Source organism: Henckelia pumila, chromosome 3 (assembly GCF_033568475.1).
Source record: "Henckelia pumila isolate YLH828 chromosome 3, ASM3356847v2, whole genome shotgun sequence".
Taxonomy (NCBI): Eukaryota; Viridiplantae; Streptophyta; class Magnoliopsida; order Lamiales; family Gesneriaceae; genus Henckelia; species Henckelia pumila.
Window position 1 is genome coordinate 195,526,970 of NC_133122.1, and position 15,764 is coordinate 195,542,733.

The 15,764-nt window shown below is 35.0% G+C and overlaps 3 protein-coding genes across 5 annotated transcripts; 1 reads left to right on the forward strand and 2 right to left on the reverse strand.

Annotated features, from left to right (window-relative positions):
* The first annotated feature begins 1,092 nt into the window (after positions 1-1,092).
* On the forward strand, positions 1,093-3,768 carry LOC140886796 (scarecrow-like protein 13). Its single transcript, XM_073293648.1, has 2 exons — positions 1,093-1,227; positions 1,865-3,768. The coding sequence occupies exon 2, from the start codon at positions 1,984-1,986 to the stop codon at positions 3,643-3,645; it is 1,662 nt and encodes a 553-aa protein (XP_073149749.1). The 5' UTR covers positions 1,093-1,227; positions 1,865-1,983; the 3' UTR covers positions 3,646-3,768.
* Positions 3,765-5,921, reverse strand: LOC140886797 (thymidine kinase a-like). The gene is made up of 4 exons (XM_073293650.1): positions 5,413-5,921; positions 4,524-4,668; positions 4,253-4,374; positions 3,765-4,161 (listed from the first exon to the last, which is right to left on the reverse strand). Exons 1-4 carry the CDS (start codon positions 5,751-5,753, stop codon positions 3,906-3,908), a joined length of 864 nt encoding a protein of 287 aa, XP_073149751.1. The 5' UTR covers positions 5,754-5,921; the 3' UTR covers positions 3,765-3,905.
* Positions 5,922-6,073: 152 nt separating this feature from the next.
* On the reverse strand, positions 6,074-9,588 carry LOC140886798 (ras-related protein RABA5a-like). 3 transcript variants are annotated; one of them, XM_073293652.1, is made up of 3 exons: positions 9,376-9,588; positions 6,737-7,473; positions 6,074-6,626 (listed from the first exon to the last, which is right to left on the reverse strand). In XM_073293652.1, the coding sequence occupies exons 2-3, from the start codon at positions 7,074-7,076 to the stop codon at positions 6,289-6,291; spliced, it is 678 nt and encodes a 225-aa protein (XP_073149753.1). In that variant the 5' UTR covers positions 7,077-7,473; positions 9,376-9,588; the 3' UTR covers positions 6,074-6,288. The 3 variants fall into 3 exon arrangements, with proteins under 3 accessions (XP_073149753.1, XP_073149752.1, XP_073149754.1); XM_073293651.1 differs by having other exon boundaries at positions 9,372-9,588; XM_073293653.1 differs by lacking the exon at positions 9,376-9,588 and adding an exon at positions 8,561-9,294.
* Between the last annotated feature and the right edge of the window lie 6,176 nt (positions 9,589-15,764).

A 15,764-nucleotide genomic window follows, 5' to 3' on the forward strand; every position in this document is an offset into this window, starting at 1 on the left:
AACGAATTGAAAATTTACTCTTTAAAATAATAGATGAATAATCTATCGATTAATTAATAACATTCCAAAACAAAGAAATTTCATGGTTCCAAAATGATTAAATGATAGAGCTTTTTTTATTGCAATTTGATATTTTTTCAATGAATAAGTCCTCCTCTCATAAAGTTGGATTAGTTAAGTATGGGAGATAATTTGAGTTTTTTTCTACCCTACATTTAGAGAACTTCTTGGTAAGAAGTTTCCCACCACAATCCAATGGTCACGTTATTATGAAATTTACCAATCACTTTGTGAATTTATTGAGTGAATCCTTATAATTAAAGCGATCTTTTTGCATGCTAAAGTTCTTGCAAAATGAAGATGGGAATATTGTAATCCCTTAGTTTTGGGATTCCTATGAGGGCAGAATATCATAGTATCCAACCAATCCATAAAGATAATGATGTATTTATTTTGAAAATGATACTTATAATAATTAATCTAAGCCGAAATTATTAACATGTTTCTCCAACCGAGTACTATTGTGCCCAAACAGCCCAATGTCATAAATGACCAAAAAAAGAAAAAAAGCTATTTGTGGTACGCATGTGTTCCGTACATAGTCGTAACAACTCATATAATTTTGACAAACAAAATTCTTTTTTTAGGACAACTATTCTATCATATTCAAATATTCTAAATTTACATATAAAATAAAATTTAAGAAAATTGGAAGAAGGATTCAAGATTCAATTTTGACCTAAATTAATTTTGACTCGTGCGATGTCATGATAATATCGTAAGATATAAAATATAATAAATTAATAGATATAAATAAAATGTATGCTATTTTTGTAACTCGAGTCATATTTTTAACTCGAGACGAACAATTTTTATTTTTCACATCAAGAGATGCACCAAAAATTGGGAAAATTGTGGTATGTGGGAGAAAAATAAATTGTTTTTTTAATGACGTGAGAACAGAGAGTGCGTGGAAAAAGGAGGAGTAGAAGAAGAGTATAAATGCATGGGTGGGGGTCTATACTTTCTACACGTTTCCGCAGTGGCATTTACGTAGTAAACTATTAAATGAAGGGTAATTAACTGAGCCACCGGAAGTCACTATGTTGTATATAAGAAATTACTTGCCTATCGCCAATCATTTTGTAAGCTCCTTCAGCCCCGTCTCCCCTTTTCTTTCTAAGTCGGTTTCTGTCTGGAAATTCACAAAATTTCAGTCCATCGAAGGTAAGATTAGCTTACCCAATATCGTGATTTCTTGAATTTTAATTGGTTTCATTTATTGGTGCGTGATTAATGCTTGATTCAGGAGGGTAAAGTTGTGATTTTTGTGTCAAGTTCTTGGCTTTGAAGATCTGCTTGTTTTTGTCAATTTTTACGTTATGTTTTTGCTTCATTTATGAGTTCTGGCTTTATGGGTTCTTGGGCTAAATACGTTTTTTTATGAGCTTGGGCTTTAATTGACAACCAAAGCCTGATTTTTCTTCCGACTTGCCCATGTGTTTGATTTGATTATTTTTCTTGTTTTTGCTGATTTTGACTTCCGTGCAAGGCAATTAGTAAGTTTATTTGATGAACAATTTACGTTGATTTATCCATGGGAGGATCTTGTTTGTTCAAAGGTGTTGTGCTGAACATAGGTTGACTTTTAGTTCGACAGACGTGGCATACAGTCATGTCAAAGATTTTATATTGCAGGCGGAGGGAGGTACAATAGCCATCCCTATGTATGCGAATATAATAGTTATGTGGTTGCCTTTTCTCTTTTGAAGGCTATGATTTCATACAGTCGATCATTTTTTAATCCTGCCTCTTGGTGTCTTAACTTGAAAACCTCTGATCCTATGTTTTTTTTCCATTGCAGATTTGTTTTTCTTCGTGTTCTGACATAAAGGTGGAAACTTTCGGGAGCTGTATTTGTCATAATATAGATTCATTGTATCTGCTTAATTGAGGCGACAGTACCGTTTCCTGTCTCCTGAGATGCAAACCTCCCGGGATATGAAAACACCCTCCAGCATTGACGGGTTTTACCATCAGCCAGTGCATCAGATCGAGCCGTATTGCCTGTCAAACTACCAAGTTTCTAATAATGATTCGAGTGCTAGCAGAAGCCAAGGCACGGTTGTTTCATTTCAAGCTGATGCTGAAAAATTTTTCACTCTCGAATCTACACCAGCAACCAATTATGCTGCCATCTACAATTCACCTTCCACTGTTAGTGTCTCCTCCAGTATGAGCCCTTTTTCTCCCCAATTATCGAACTCGCACTTTTCTGATCCGCACTACTCGTCTGAGAATACTTATGGATCACCCTTTAGTGGGTCATCTGGTGTGGATGACGAAAACAAGCTGATGCAAGCTCTGTGGGTTTTGAGGAACGAACTGTTGGGGCCCGAATCAGATTTCGAGGATAGTGGCTCCTTCAATGGTGTTCCCTCACAACCTTCTTTTTTCACAAAGTATGACAGAATTCTTGAAATGGCTCCCCAGATGGACCTGAAACAATTGCTCATTTCCTGTGCTGAGACGGTGTCAGAAACTGATACAGCCTCATTGTCTGATCGAAGTGTTGCTTTATCAGCCGCCGAAGCTCTAATGGACATACTGGAGAAAAGGGTTTCTGTATCAGGTGATCCTTTGCAAAGGTTAGGTGCATACATGCTAGAAGGGACCAGGGCAAGATTATTGTCCTCTGGAAGCATAATATACAAGAAGCTGAAGTGTGAAGAACCTACGAGCTCCGAATTAATGTCTTACATGACTGTGCTTTATCAAATCTGCCCATACTGGAAGTTCGCTTATACGTCTGCCAATGTCGCGATCAAGCAAGCTATGGAAAATGAGAACCGAATCCACATAATTGACTTTCAGATTGCTCAGGGTAGTCAGTGGATGGCCATGATTCAGGCCCTTTCACGTCGTCCAGGCAGGCCACCATATATCCGCATCACAGGTGTTGATGACTCCCAGTCAGCTCATGCTCGTGGCGGAGGACTTGACCTTGTTGGCCAGAAGCTAGCAAAACTGGCAGAGTCGTGTGGAGTACCATTTGAATTCCATGGTGCTGCTATGTCAGGATGTGAAGTCCATCTTCAAAATCTCAACATTAGGCCTGGAGAAGCTTTGGCTGTGAATTTCCCTTACATACTACACCACATGCCAGATGAGAGTGTGAGCACAGCAAATCATAGAGACCGCCTACTTAGACTTGTGAAGAGCTTGTCACCAAAGGTTGTCACCATAGTCGAACAAGAATCCAACACAAACACTTCAGCGTTCTTGCAACGTTTTCGTGAAACCTTAGATTATTATACGGCCATGTTTGAGTCCATTGATGCAGCACATGCACAGGATGGTCGTCAACGGATCAGAGCCGAGGAAAACTGTGTGGCAAGGGACGTAGTCAATATACTAGCTTGTGAAGGTGCTGATCGGGTCGAAAGGCACGAGCCTTTTGGTAAGTGGAGTCAGAGACTTATGATGGCCGGTTTTTCCCCAATTCCACTGAGTTCATCAGTCAACGATGCTGTTAGGGAGATGTTGAAAGATTATAGCGCGAATTATGGAGTCGCAGATGCGCATGGCGCTCTGTATCTCGGGTGGAAGAACAGAGCTATGTCAACATCATCTGCTTGGAGATGATTATTTTTTTCGTTTTAGAAGGAAAAGATCCTAGAGATCACAAGTTTAGTTTTCTTGTTTAGAGAATTTTCACTTGTAAATCTTGTACTGTTACTAATATATAATATATCAATACTTCGATAATATTGAAGCATTTATACATTACAACACCAAGATTTTGACTGAATGATAACACCTTGTATTGCAAAAACAACCTTGATTGTCGATTCAGAAATAAATGTAAGATCCCAGATTCCAACATAAAAATCAGGGGCAGGCCCTTAGATAACTGAAGTGAACTGTGCGTTTTGGGACTCAAGAACCGCCCTTGTGGCTTCTTTGGCGACTTGTCCGCTCGCGTAGTGGTTGCGACACACAGGCATATACACTTCAGCCCCAGCAATAAGTTTGGTTTTAGTCTCGTCTGTCTTCCTCAGAGTAAATACCGCACGTTTACCACATACCTCACAACGGGCAGTAAGCTTTGTAACAGAGTCAGCAATGGGAATTATATCGAGAACTTGGCCAAAGCTCCTTCTGCCAAAACCCCAAAAACATGAAAATTGAGACAAATATCAGAAGTTAAACTAGGATAAGATCATAAGAGGACATGAAAAATGAAGCTTACCTCAGATAGTCGCCATCCAATCCAGCAACTATTACTGTCTTCCCATCACGGTCAGCAGCTTTGCTGCAGAAATCGTATAGATCTTCAAAAAATTGAGCTTCATCAATGCCAATCACCTCCAGCTGATGTATCATTGAAAAACTATTAGAGCATATGATGAAAAAAATTACCTAAAATTCGGAGTAAATATTAAATGATTCAACCGTTATACGTGTTCAACTTAACGCAATATGTTCACATATACTAAGAATCAGAGAGAAGAGAGTAATGCCTTTTCATACGCTTCGGCACCTAGCTTTTCTCTGAATGATGATAGATCAGCTAATGGCAGGCATGGCAACTTTTCTCCATCATGGGTCACAATAGAATCTAGCCCATACCTAGTATCCGTGTTTGATTTTATTATTGCTACGTTTCTGCAAAATCACCACAAGTTCGAATAAGCAACGACAAATATCAGGCAAAATTTATGGCACGAAGTCTGCTATTTCCAATAGCTAAGCATGAATTTTCTTTTTCGGGGTGCATGTGCATCAACGACGAGGGCCGCTACTCTACTTATGGAGGAGTCCAACACCTTTAATCCACGCATAGAAAAGGTAATAGATTAAAACATCATACTAGAGTGAGGTGCCATCAAGAAGCAGATTTTATTATTTATTGATAACTTCTCGAGGTTTGCTAGGGCAATTTATTCGCTTGGGGTCTCAAACTTTTTTCTTTCATGGAAATTGCAACCCAAAATCTTGATCGAGCAATCAGAAATCGGAAATCCTAAGCCAAATCAGAAAAAGCTTCGACATTATTGAAACGGTGATATCCAACATCAGGGGAAATTTCAGGGGTGCAGCAAATGCTCAACCTTTCAAGACATGTTCACGAGATTGTTCCCCACATCATCTTATCCTGTGATAAAAACTCTATCGCATGTATCCTACTATACAGCAGTAATGGGATGTAAACTCCATTGCCCAAATCTTGAAGCGGACCCCAAGATATGCAGACAAGAACCATAGACAAATATCATGAACAAATCCACAGAAAATTAATGTATACGCAAAACATATATCAACAAGTAAAACTCAAGAACAACACGCAACAAACGTGCGTGACCTAAGTCCGATCAACTACAAAACGAATTAAAACTAAAAATTGTCAACCTGCCATTACTGCTTTCGGACTTCATTCTTTTAAGAAGAGTGGTAGTTTTTCCAGCAAACATGGGTCCCACGATCACATGAATCTCTCCAGGGGCCCTTCCTTCGGAGCAAAAGTCTCGACTTTGACCACAATTTGCGGGTTTTGAATAATTTGCAAGAGAATTTACCACAAAATGCGTGGGAAGAGAAATGGGATTCCGCAAAGTTTGAATCTTTCGATGAAAAGCAGGTTGTTCCGAGTGGAAACGAAGGGGAAAAAGCGAGGTAATAATGGCCGCCGGAGGCTTGCAGAAAGATGGGCTGAGAGTAAGAAGTGATTTCATTTTCGATATCTTCAGCATATATGAATTAATGACACTATTTACCTCTCTTTTAAAAAGACTCTGCACTGTGGTAATATTGAAATCATATGTTTGAATGGCAAATGGGGTTTGGGGGTTTTAGAGGAGAAGGGTTTTCAGAAATGGCGGTCTGCTGAGGCAATATTTTTAGTATTCTAATATTTCTCAATGTTACAGTTATCAGTGGAAAATATAAGACTCAACCAAAAGGCCCAAAGGCAATTGGGTCAGATGGCAGAAACTAAAGTGGCCCAAGTTCCCAACTCGAAGCGAAACACAGAATATTATTTAACAACTATAAAACGGAAGTGTGGAATACATGAACGAAATACCCACTCGCAGTTGCATTACCAAGAAAATTTAACCAATTCAAGTCATTTACAATTTCCAGGGCAGCACAGATTTTTTCCCCTTTTCTGGCCCTGATACCAAAGTTACAAAAGTAAACTCGGGGTGACAGCTTCAACAATAAAAACAAGTAGAGTTACATCTTAAGAATATGAGAAAAGAGCCATCGTGTTCCTTGCAGAATGAATCATGATGAACAACACCAACCCTTTTTAATTTGTCCATCTGCTTCTCGATCCCCATCGGCCTGTATAACTACTGTTTTCCCATTTCCTATCCGGCCACTTTCTTTATGTTTGAGTTCTTGAGATTGAATTACTTTCCTACTTAAAATGTTATAGATCTCTTTTACAACCATCTGAAAGGCAGAAACTACATTGGATGAGTCTAGAGCTGATGTTTCTATGAAGAACAGACCCTGCGCCTCAGCCAAGGACTTGCCTTCAGCAGTTTTCACCTCACGGGCATCTTTAAGATCAGATTTATTGCCCACTAATATAGTCACCACGTTCATGTCCGAATGAGCTGTTAAAAGATTATAACAATAAGTACGCATATTAATAAAGCATATATCTAAACAATACCAAATCACATAACAAATACGAAAACGAAGTCCTAAAGGCCGCATTGCTTACTGTGAAGTTCATTAAGCCATCTGCCAATGCTTTCGAAGGTCTGGCGTCTGCTAATGTCATAGACCAGAAGCGCTCCGACTGCACCTCTATAATAGGCAGATGTAACGGCCCTAAATCGCTCCTGACCAGCCGTGTCCCATATCTGTGCTTTAACTTCCTTCCCATTGATTATCATCTTCTGAGTCTGAAATTCCACTCCAATGGTAGATTTTGAATTAGCATAAAACTCATCCCTAGCAAATCTAGCAAGCAAGTTTGATTTCCCAACAGCTGAATCACCAATCAAAACAATCTTGAAAAGGTAATCTTCAGTCTGTTCTTCCTCGGTATAAAAGGCCATCTCTTCACCCTTTAAAATTCTTAGCTACAAAACCATATTTTGAGTACTTGCTAACAAGAGAAAGATTCCTGTAGATATTTTAACACCGTTCAATATCAGACTGCACACAGTTCAAGAAGTAGGATGATGGATGTCACTTGAGAGCAATATGTGCGTCTATAAAGACCATCAGATAAAGCTCGTCAGGCAGATATAGTACATGCAGCGGTCCAGCACTAACACGCAAACGAGATGAAAAAAGTACAACAAAATAGTTGCATATGTAAGACCACAATGAGCCAATTGCTCAGTACTCCACTCCAAAATAGCAGCTTTACTGGCAGCCACAGCTTCAGCCTTCAAGTAAACTATTCCAGATTCCCATTTATTCCCCAAAAAATCTGAGATATAAAGGCACCTGCAATACCAAGCAACCGTTAAGAGCAAATAATTTAATACAAATCTAGAATACCTCTGTAAAAGAAAGTTCATAAACAGTCAATATTACACAAAAAAGAATAACTTTGTAGTTTGACAATGTTCATAACAATGAATAATTCCTTGCCTAAGCATTTCCCAAATACATTATACACATAATTGATTACACCCAAAAATCTCCAATCACTTTCTCACACCAATACTCATTATACACATAATTGATTACACCCAAAAATCTCCAATCACTTTCTCACACCAATACTCTTTCCTGTCTGTGTCTTAATCCCTCATATGCATGTAAACTGAAAGCTGTAACATCAAATAAGCACCGAATGCATGGGTACGGAATTCTGAATGCCGTGTGCATCAAATGCTATTCATAGATATTCCAGAAAATGTTAACTGAAGATATTCCAGAAAAAAAGAAAGAAAGAAAAAAGCCGTCTGCAAGCTCAAAAAACATTTTAGGATACGAATCCCACATATTATTTCTTGAATTTAACACATTTACGGCATAAACTCGGTTTAAATTTCCTACAATGTGGCCTCCCTATGCTTATGATGGTGATAAAGATGATTTGGATAAAAACAAGTGATCACATAGAAACATTAGTTCTGCAAAAAAAATATAACAGTCAGCGCTATGGAGCAATGCTCTCAATTATAGATTTTCTGCTTACTTCACTATGATTTGGTACGAAAATCTACCAACACATGTCCCATAAAAACACATAACAAATAGGTACAATATGTAAACTACTCGCAGACATACAAACCACAGTCACAGACGAACAAAAAATTAAAAAACATTTTCCCTGGTTGAGCGAGATGCGGAGGAAAAAGTTCTCCATAGAGTAAAAACGGCATTCACAGATTGAATCCAGTAGGCATAAATGTCCAACGGAATAACACGAACCTGTCAACTTTACAACCGAACAAAGAAACTACCTTTAACATAGAAAATGACTATTTTTTGCAGCTAGCGTAAACTTTTATAAACTGAAAGAGCCTGCTTGAAATTTCGATGAGTGAGGTAATGAATAACAGTTGACCAAAAAAAAAAAGACCTTGGAATCTGTCTCCAATTTCAAGGAAGTGCTGAATCTCCTGAAGTTCGTGAGTTTAAAAGAGAACTTCAATAAAAGTCAATCGAAATGCAAGATGGTGTTTCCCTAAAACACACTCTTTAGCTGCATGATACCATGGACCCACAAAGCACGCGTTTATACGTTTGAGATCAAGAAACGAAAGCTTCAGAATTGGGTTAGAAATATTTCGTTCAAAGAATTCGTCATTCCAATCCAATAAGCCTATGTTTTATAACACATCAGCGATAAGATCTCCTCAGAAAATTACAGCGAGAATTTAATATTTGAAGAGTTAGAAAGAACCCTCGGCCAAAGATCTTGGCATTACTTCCACATTATTGCACCACGTAAAATTGTACGGTGATTACGAATTATTTGGACATATTTTGACAAGTCCTGCCGCAGGGTAATTAGAATGTAAAACAACAGTTAACTCGGACTGGTTTAAATTCTTTCTAGTACATCTCAAACAGTCTTTAGTACATACATTAAGAATTTGGAAAAGCGGACACTCAAAATCTAAACGTCAAATCAATTTAAAACTCACGCAATAAATTCTATTATTCCCACAAAATCTGTATCTATCAAGTGTCAACCAAACCAGATAGATAAAATTCTAAATACCCAAAAAAATCCCAGCGCTTTCAGATTAACCCCCCCAATTCAGTGCTGATTTTCTCATTTCCCATTTAAAAAAAATAAAAAAAGCAGCCATCTTGAACCAACGAGCGGCATTCAACATTCATATCAGAAATGAAAATGACAGGATAAAAAAAAAAAGGAAGCATACCGACCCACAAGTTGAAACAATGAATTCAACACTCGTTCTCCTTAGCTTCTGCCCCCTGAATACTGCACGATCAAATCAAGAAAGAGGGGAAAAAATGAATTCAATGACAGCTAAGGAGAAACGACTAGGGCTAAGTTTTGGAGAATTGACGAAAGAGAGGGAAAGGGAAACCCAGATTTACAGTTATGACGGTAACAGTCGGGTCAAGATAATATATATATGGGCCTTCCCATTTCTCTTATAAGGAATTATTGGACTCCTCTGCCTGCTGTACATACATATAGAGCCGTTAATTTGAGTTACGTTTCTTTAGATCGGCCCGGTCTGTTACATAATTTAAGTGGGTTGGGTTGAAAAAATTTTAACCCAACAAAAGATGGGCCTAAATGGGCTAACCCGCCTAAATTAGCGACTCGCGGGGGTTGGCCATTCGCGACCCGGGAGAATTAATAATTTATTTTTATTTTTATTGTGATATATGTATTTTTTAATAAAAATTATGGATTTTTTTGCATTAATTACTTTATATAAAATTTACACACATGAAATCAATAATTAAAATTTTTATTAATATGTTTCTATTAATATTTATTTATGAAATGATATTTATAATTAATTATAATATTTTTTATTTCTTTTTATTTGTCATAAGCCAACCCGTGGGCAGGCCTGCCTAACCCGCAACCCATCTTGAGTTGGATTGAGTTGAAGATTTTCAGCCCGCCAGGATGATGGGTCGGCCTGCCCCGCCATGGGTTGACCCGTTTGACAGCTCCACATACGTACATATTGATAAATTTTTTTATATTTTTATTTTTATTTACATTTAATTAATTATTGTGGCCCAAATGGAAGATTTCATAATGTTATTGCTGGAGGCTGACTTCTCGAAATAGAAGCTTATAATACTTCATGGTAAAATCATTATTTTTTATAGTCTCACAGATATGATATTATATATGAGATCGTTTCACAAATCGAAAGAGACTTACCTAACCAATAACTTTTAGATCAATGAATTGTAAACAAACCATGTTATCACACATCGAATATGAACAAGGTCGGGCTTTCACTACATGAATCGCACTTACCATTGAATGGGAAAAAAAAACATGGGATTAAAAGTGGTGTGATAAATTTCATGTGGTCAACACTCCATCAGGTACTATATTTTTTTTTAAAAAAAAAAAACAAAAATTACAAGACATGTATTTAATTATTAACAAGTGGGGTACTAAACTGTAACAATTTTTTTTATAAAAAAAATCAAGAATCTGAAAAAGAATAAGACACCGAACCAAAATTAATGGTTAGGAGTTGGAGTCACGAACCCAACATTTTAAAAAAAACTACATTTGAGGTCTGAGGATACTCGGTCCAAATAAATAAATAACTATTGATTTTAATTTGTTAAATTTAATAGGAAGCTTAAACATAATCCAAAATAGAGTTTATCCTCGTATAAATTAAAATAATATTTGAGATAACTTTTAAGAAGTTTTTTTTAAGTTTTTCTTTCATAAAATTTTCTAGATCTAGTGAGTGAGCAATATCGGTTCACAATAAATTAATAATCAATGTTTCTAGCGAATTTCATGTGAGGTAGAAAAGAAAATGAGTACAAGTACCAGACTAAATGCGAATTCCCACAGAAATATTTTCCCTATTTAATTATTGTGCATATTTTGTTAGGTGAACATTTAAAAAAAGAAAGAAAAAGATTTGGGTTTCCAGATTACTACAACAATCAATTATATGTAGATAGTGTATTCAAATACTTTAAAAAAGTGATAATAGATTTGGTTGAGTCTGTGATATATATATGGGGTTTACTCCCTATATGTCCAATTCATCATCTGATAGAGCTTTCACGTGGTTTTTATTTTGAATTTCGTCTATTAATTGAACGTGTTATATTAAAATGTAAAAAAAATGTTACTCCATATGTAACATAAACGACCCCTACTACTCTTGTGCCACTCTTTCCTAGTTCCAATAGATTGCTGAATCAATGGATGAGTACCAATGCAGCCACTTCAAATTCTCACGCCAAAAGATCGCGATTCTTTGTGCAAAATCCTCACGCAAAGTTCAACCACTCCGAATTTATATCACCCGTATATATGCTAGCCTAATTAACATAAACCAATATTCGGATCCACCCTAAATTTTAGAATCATGGACGAAGAAGTGCTTCTTAAAAGCTCTCTTAAACTCTATCTTAATATATTTGGCTATAAAAAAAACAATATTTTACAACGTAATTTAAATAAAATTTTGAATTTATCGTTAGACATGGTACTAGAAGGATGTAGGAAGTGGCATTTTTGGTTTATGATTATATCGTGCATCTATAGCTAGTTTTCGACATATTTGTGTAAAATTTATGGCATGTTAGTAAATAATAATTTTGTTTTTAAAAAAAGAAAAGAGGGTTTTGATTTTTGGATAAATTTTAAATGACACATAGGTTCAAGTTCGAAAGAATTGAGCAGACCTCCATTGACTCGTCTCTGATATCAGGTTCAAACAATAAAGATATTATTTGTAATTCATTCTATTTGTATGTTATTAATGTGTAAATAATAACTAAACAAGTAAGACGCATGTCTACGAGTTGTTATATTAGTTCGCTCTGAGTATATTTGCAATCGTTCCATCAATTGTCATCAAAATTGTATCACTTGATATGAAATGAATTTGATAATCACTTCATATATCCAGGTAATTAAAAAAAATTAAAAAATCGATGAATTTTAAATCCGTCATCTCAAATTTAACGATAACAGCGTGACCTGACACTATAATAATTTCATTTGAAATTAATTCCATATGAGGACCACAAGGCACAACGCCAAATCCCAGAAACATATCGGGTAAATATGTGAGACGGGCACGGATCCCCATATGGAAAGTTGGGGTCCCGATACCTATATTTTCGTGTGTATAATTATTGCCTACCGATGGTATGGTACGAAGATAAAGATGCTACCCAAAGAATAGGCTGTGATCCCAGATTCTATTAATTTATATCATCCACAATTCCACATTACCAATGGAAATATCTCATCCTATCTCCATTATATATATCAATCTTATATACATGATATAACCATTGTCAAATAATCATAAAATTTCGGGTTTTCTAATCTTTGGGAGCAACGATTAATGTTTGCATGTGCTATGAGAGCGACCGACACTTCCATTGACACATCGGAGTTACACATATTTATCGTTGATATTTTTGTTCTGTGATCACTTATTGTTTAATCAATTTTTTTTAGCGACTATGAAACTAAGCTAGCACTGGCTATCTTTCGATGCGTATTATCATGTTAACGACGTAACATGCGAAGCACGTCAGTAAAATGAACTGGACAAACCTCGTGCGACAGATTCGTCGGATAGAAAAGATTAACCTGTGTGTAACGTGAGTGCGGGGAAGCATGGTAAATGGGATGGGGTAAGTAGGTGGGCATGGATGCATGCATGTTGGAGAGGCAATCACAGGTTGGAGTGTGACAATCAAGTACAATTTGCACGCTAACACTGCCATCCTATTAATGGATGGTTGATTATTGTGCGGGGGACCACGGGACCCACTTTTCTTTCTCCATGAAAATACATGATTTCACAAAGATTTTGTGATGTCCGATTTTAGATTTTCTAGGGGCCAAAAAATTTTTTTTGAAGAATTATAATTTCTGTCAAATTCCTCATTCAATATCTTGCTTTCTAATGGTTATCTTTGAGATGTAAAATGGTGCTTTTGGGCCATTTTGCTTCATCCGTCTCTCTTTTATGTGCCGATTTCTTGATTGGAACTCAAATGACAAATCGGGTTTTTATTTTTTATTATAAAAATAAAAACCCCACAGCTTCTCAAGTTTAAGCTAGATGGTTTGTTAATAGTTTTTAGGTGACACAAACATAATTTTCTAGAGATGAATTTTGAAGTCAACTATAGTATAGCCCAATTTTGTTTGGCCCAGAAGAATTAAAAATTTATGAAGAGGACTAGTTGGTCTATGGTCCATGGGCCAACCGCAAAGTGATGAACATGGCCCTGTATTAAGCAAGTCATTCATACATACACCCCAAACCAAAAAAAAAAAAAAAAAAAAAAGAGAGACCTTAATTTCACTTTTTTTTTGTTGTTGTTGTTGTTATTATTATTATTATTATTTTATTGAGCATAACATACATCAACTGTTTTTGGTGAAATTGTGATTTCCCTTTTTTTTTTTTTTTTTTTTTTTTTTTTTTTTTTTTTTTTTTTTTTTTTTTTGCTTTAATACACATTCCCTCCCTCTCCGACGCTCCATTTCCCACTCCCAACATGGACTCTCAAACTCCACTTATAACTCACTTCTCTCGTATTTGTTCTCAAGTACTCGCATTTACATCAACAAAATTTTAATATAGATTTGAAGAAAATTTTGTTTTTAAAAAAACAAGAATAAAACAATCTGAAATTTTACAAAATTTAGAAGTTATTTATTACGTGATACCAACAACACGTGTACTGTGCGTCGTTCTTGATATTATATTATAGTGGCGACCGCCGTCAACCAACATGGATACTCTACTTTTAAAAGTCATTTTGAATCTTTTTGGCGTCAAGTCAATGCATGCCTTTTTCTGGACGAAATCTTCTGCTACACTTGATGCTACAAACCGTGCTACACTTTGCTAAAAACAATCCTGTTAGCACAAATTATTAAAAATTAAATTCATTAAACAATATGGATGAACAAAATATAATTAATCATTGATAAAATTTTCGATTCACTTATTTTTTCAATTAAAAAAATCATCAATAAATTATTTTACTCATTTATCGTGCTTAAGACACAATTTATTGCCTATTTTAATTGAAAAAAATAGGTGAATCGAAAATTTTATCAATGATTAATTATATTTTGTTCATCCATATTGTTTAATGAATTTAATTTTTAATAATTTATGCAAACGGGGTTGTTTTTAGCAAATTGTAGCACGATTTGTAGCACCAAGTGTAGCAGAGGATTTTGTCCCGCTTTTTTCTTTCTTTATTCCCCCGTATATCCAATTTTCAGAGAAAAATTGCAATAAAAGAATTAACTTTTTAGATCTTTTTGATAGTTTAGAAATAAATGGATCCGAGAGGTCTTCACCCTTCAAGATAAGGCATCCACGATCATAATTGGCCAAAAAAAACTTTAGAAAAAGTGACATAAAAAGATTTATTGAATTTTCTCATTGTTATGTTTCAATCCGATCGTGACAAAAGTTTTTGAAAGAATAAAAATATTTCTTTTTTTTTTCAAAAAAAAAAAAAAGAAAGGAAAATTATGAAAGATGAACAATCATTGATTCATTTCAATTCTCATCCATTTGATCGATAATTGTTTTTTAAGCATCACTTTATTCGGTTCAATACATTTATGTTATTTGAACAATAATCGAGTCAATTTAATTATCTCAAATACATAACAATATCAAATACGAGAAATATATATTATAGCTATTATTTTATATATACAACCCATTTGAGTAATTTATGCACAAAAATATATGTATTGGTATTAAAAATATGTAAATCTTATTACATAAGGTTAATTTAATTATTAGATATTTATATGCTATACCAAATCAATGTGTTTTGGGGATAGAGGATTTATTAAATAAATAAAGATATTTATCATAATTCAAGAGTTTGTGGTAAATATTATATGAATAGCAGAATGCAACAAATATAAAAATAATAATGAAATTATTTTGATAAAATTTAAAATCGACCCCCCACATGGGTCTGGACATTATTCAATGTAGTGATGTGCAAGTGCAAAAACTTCAAATTTGACTATTATCAGATATTGGTTAGTCAATCGTCATTTGTTTCCTCAAATGATTGAATGAGATATGTAATTAAATGTTTTTTTTTAAAGAACGATCATTCGTATATATAAAATTTAAATAGTTTTGTTTGTTTATAACTTAGAATTTGAATTTCATCATGGAATTTGGAACAGCCCGGTAACCCGCTGACTTGTTTGTTGTGATCTCCCGTGGTTTGTGTCAATTATATTTTTTTCCCCAAAATATTTCTATATATATTATATTTTACCTGTTACAATTTTGGTATTTTATATTGTCAAACGTCAATTTTTATAATTTTAATGTTTTTTTTATTATGTGTTATTGAATCATGTAATTTTACGTCAACATTCCCGATGATAAATAATTAAAATTGATGGTATAGAAAACTAAAATTGCAAAAACACACAATCGTTATCAAGAAGTTAAAAATGCATGTGAGATGGTTTTACATATCAAATTTGTGAAACAAATTTTCTTTTTGACCTGACTAATGAAAAAAAATAATATTTTTTATTGTAAATTTGAACACGA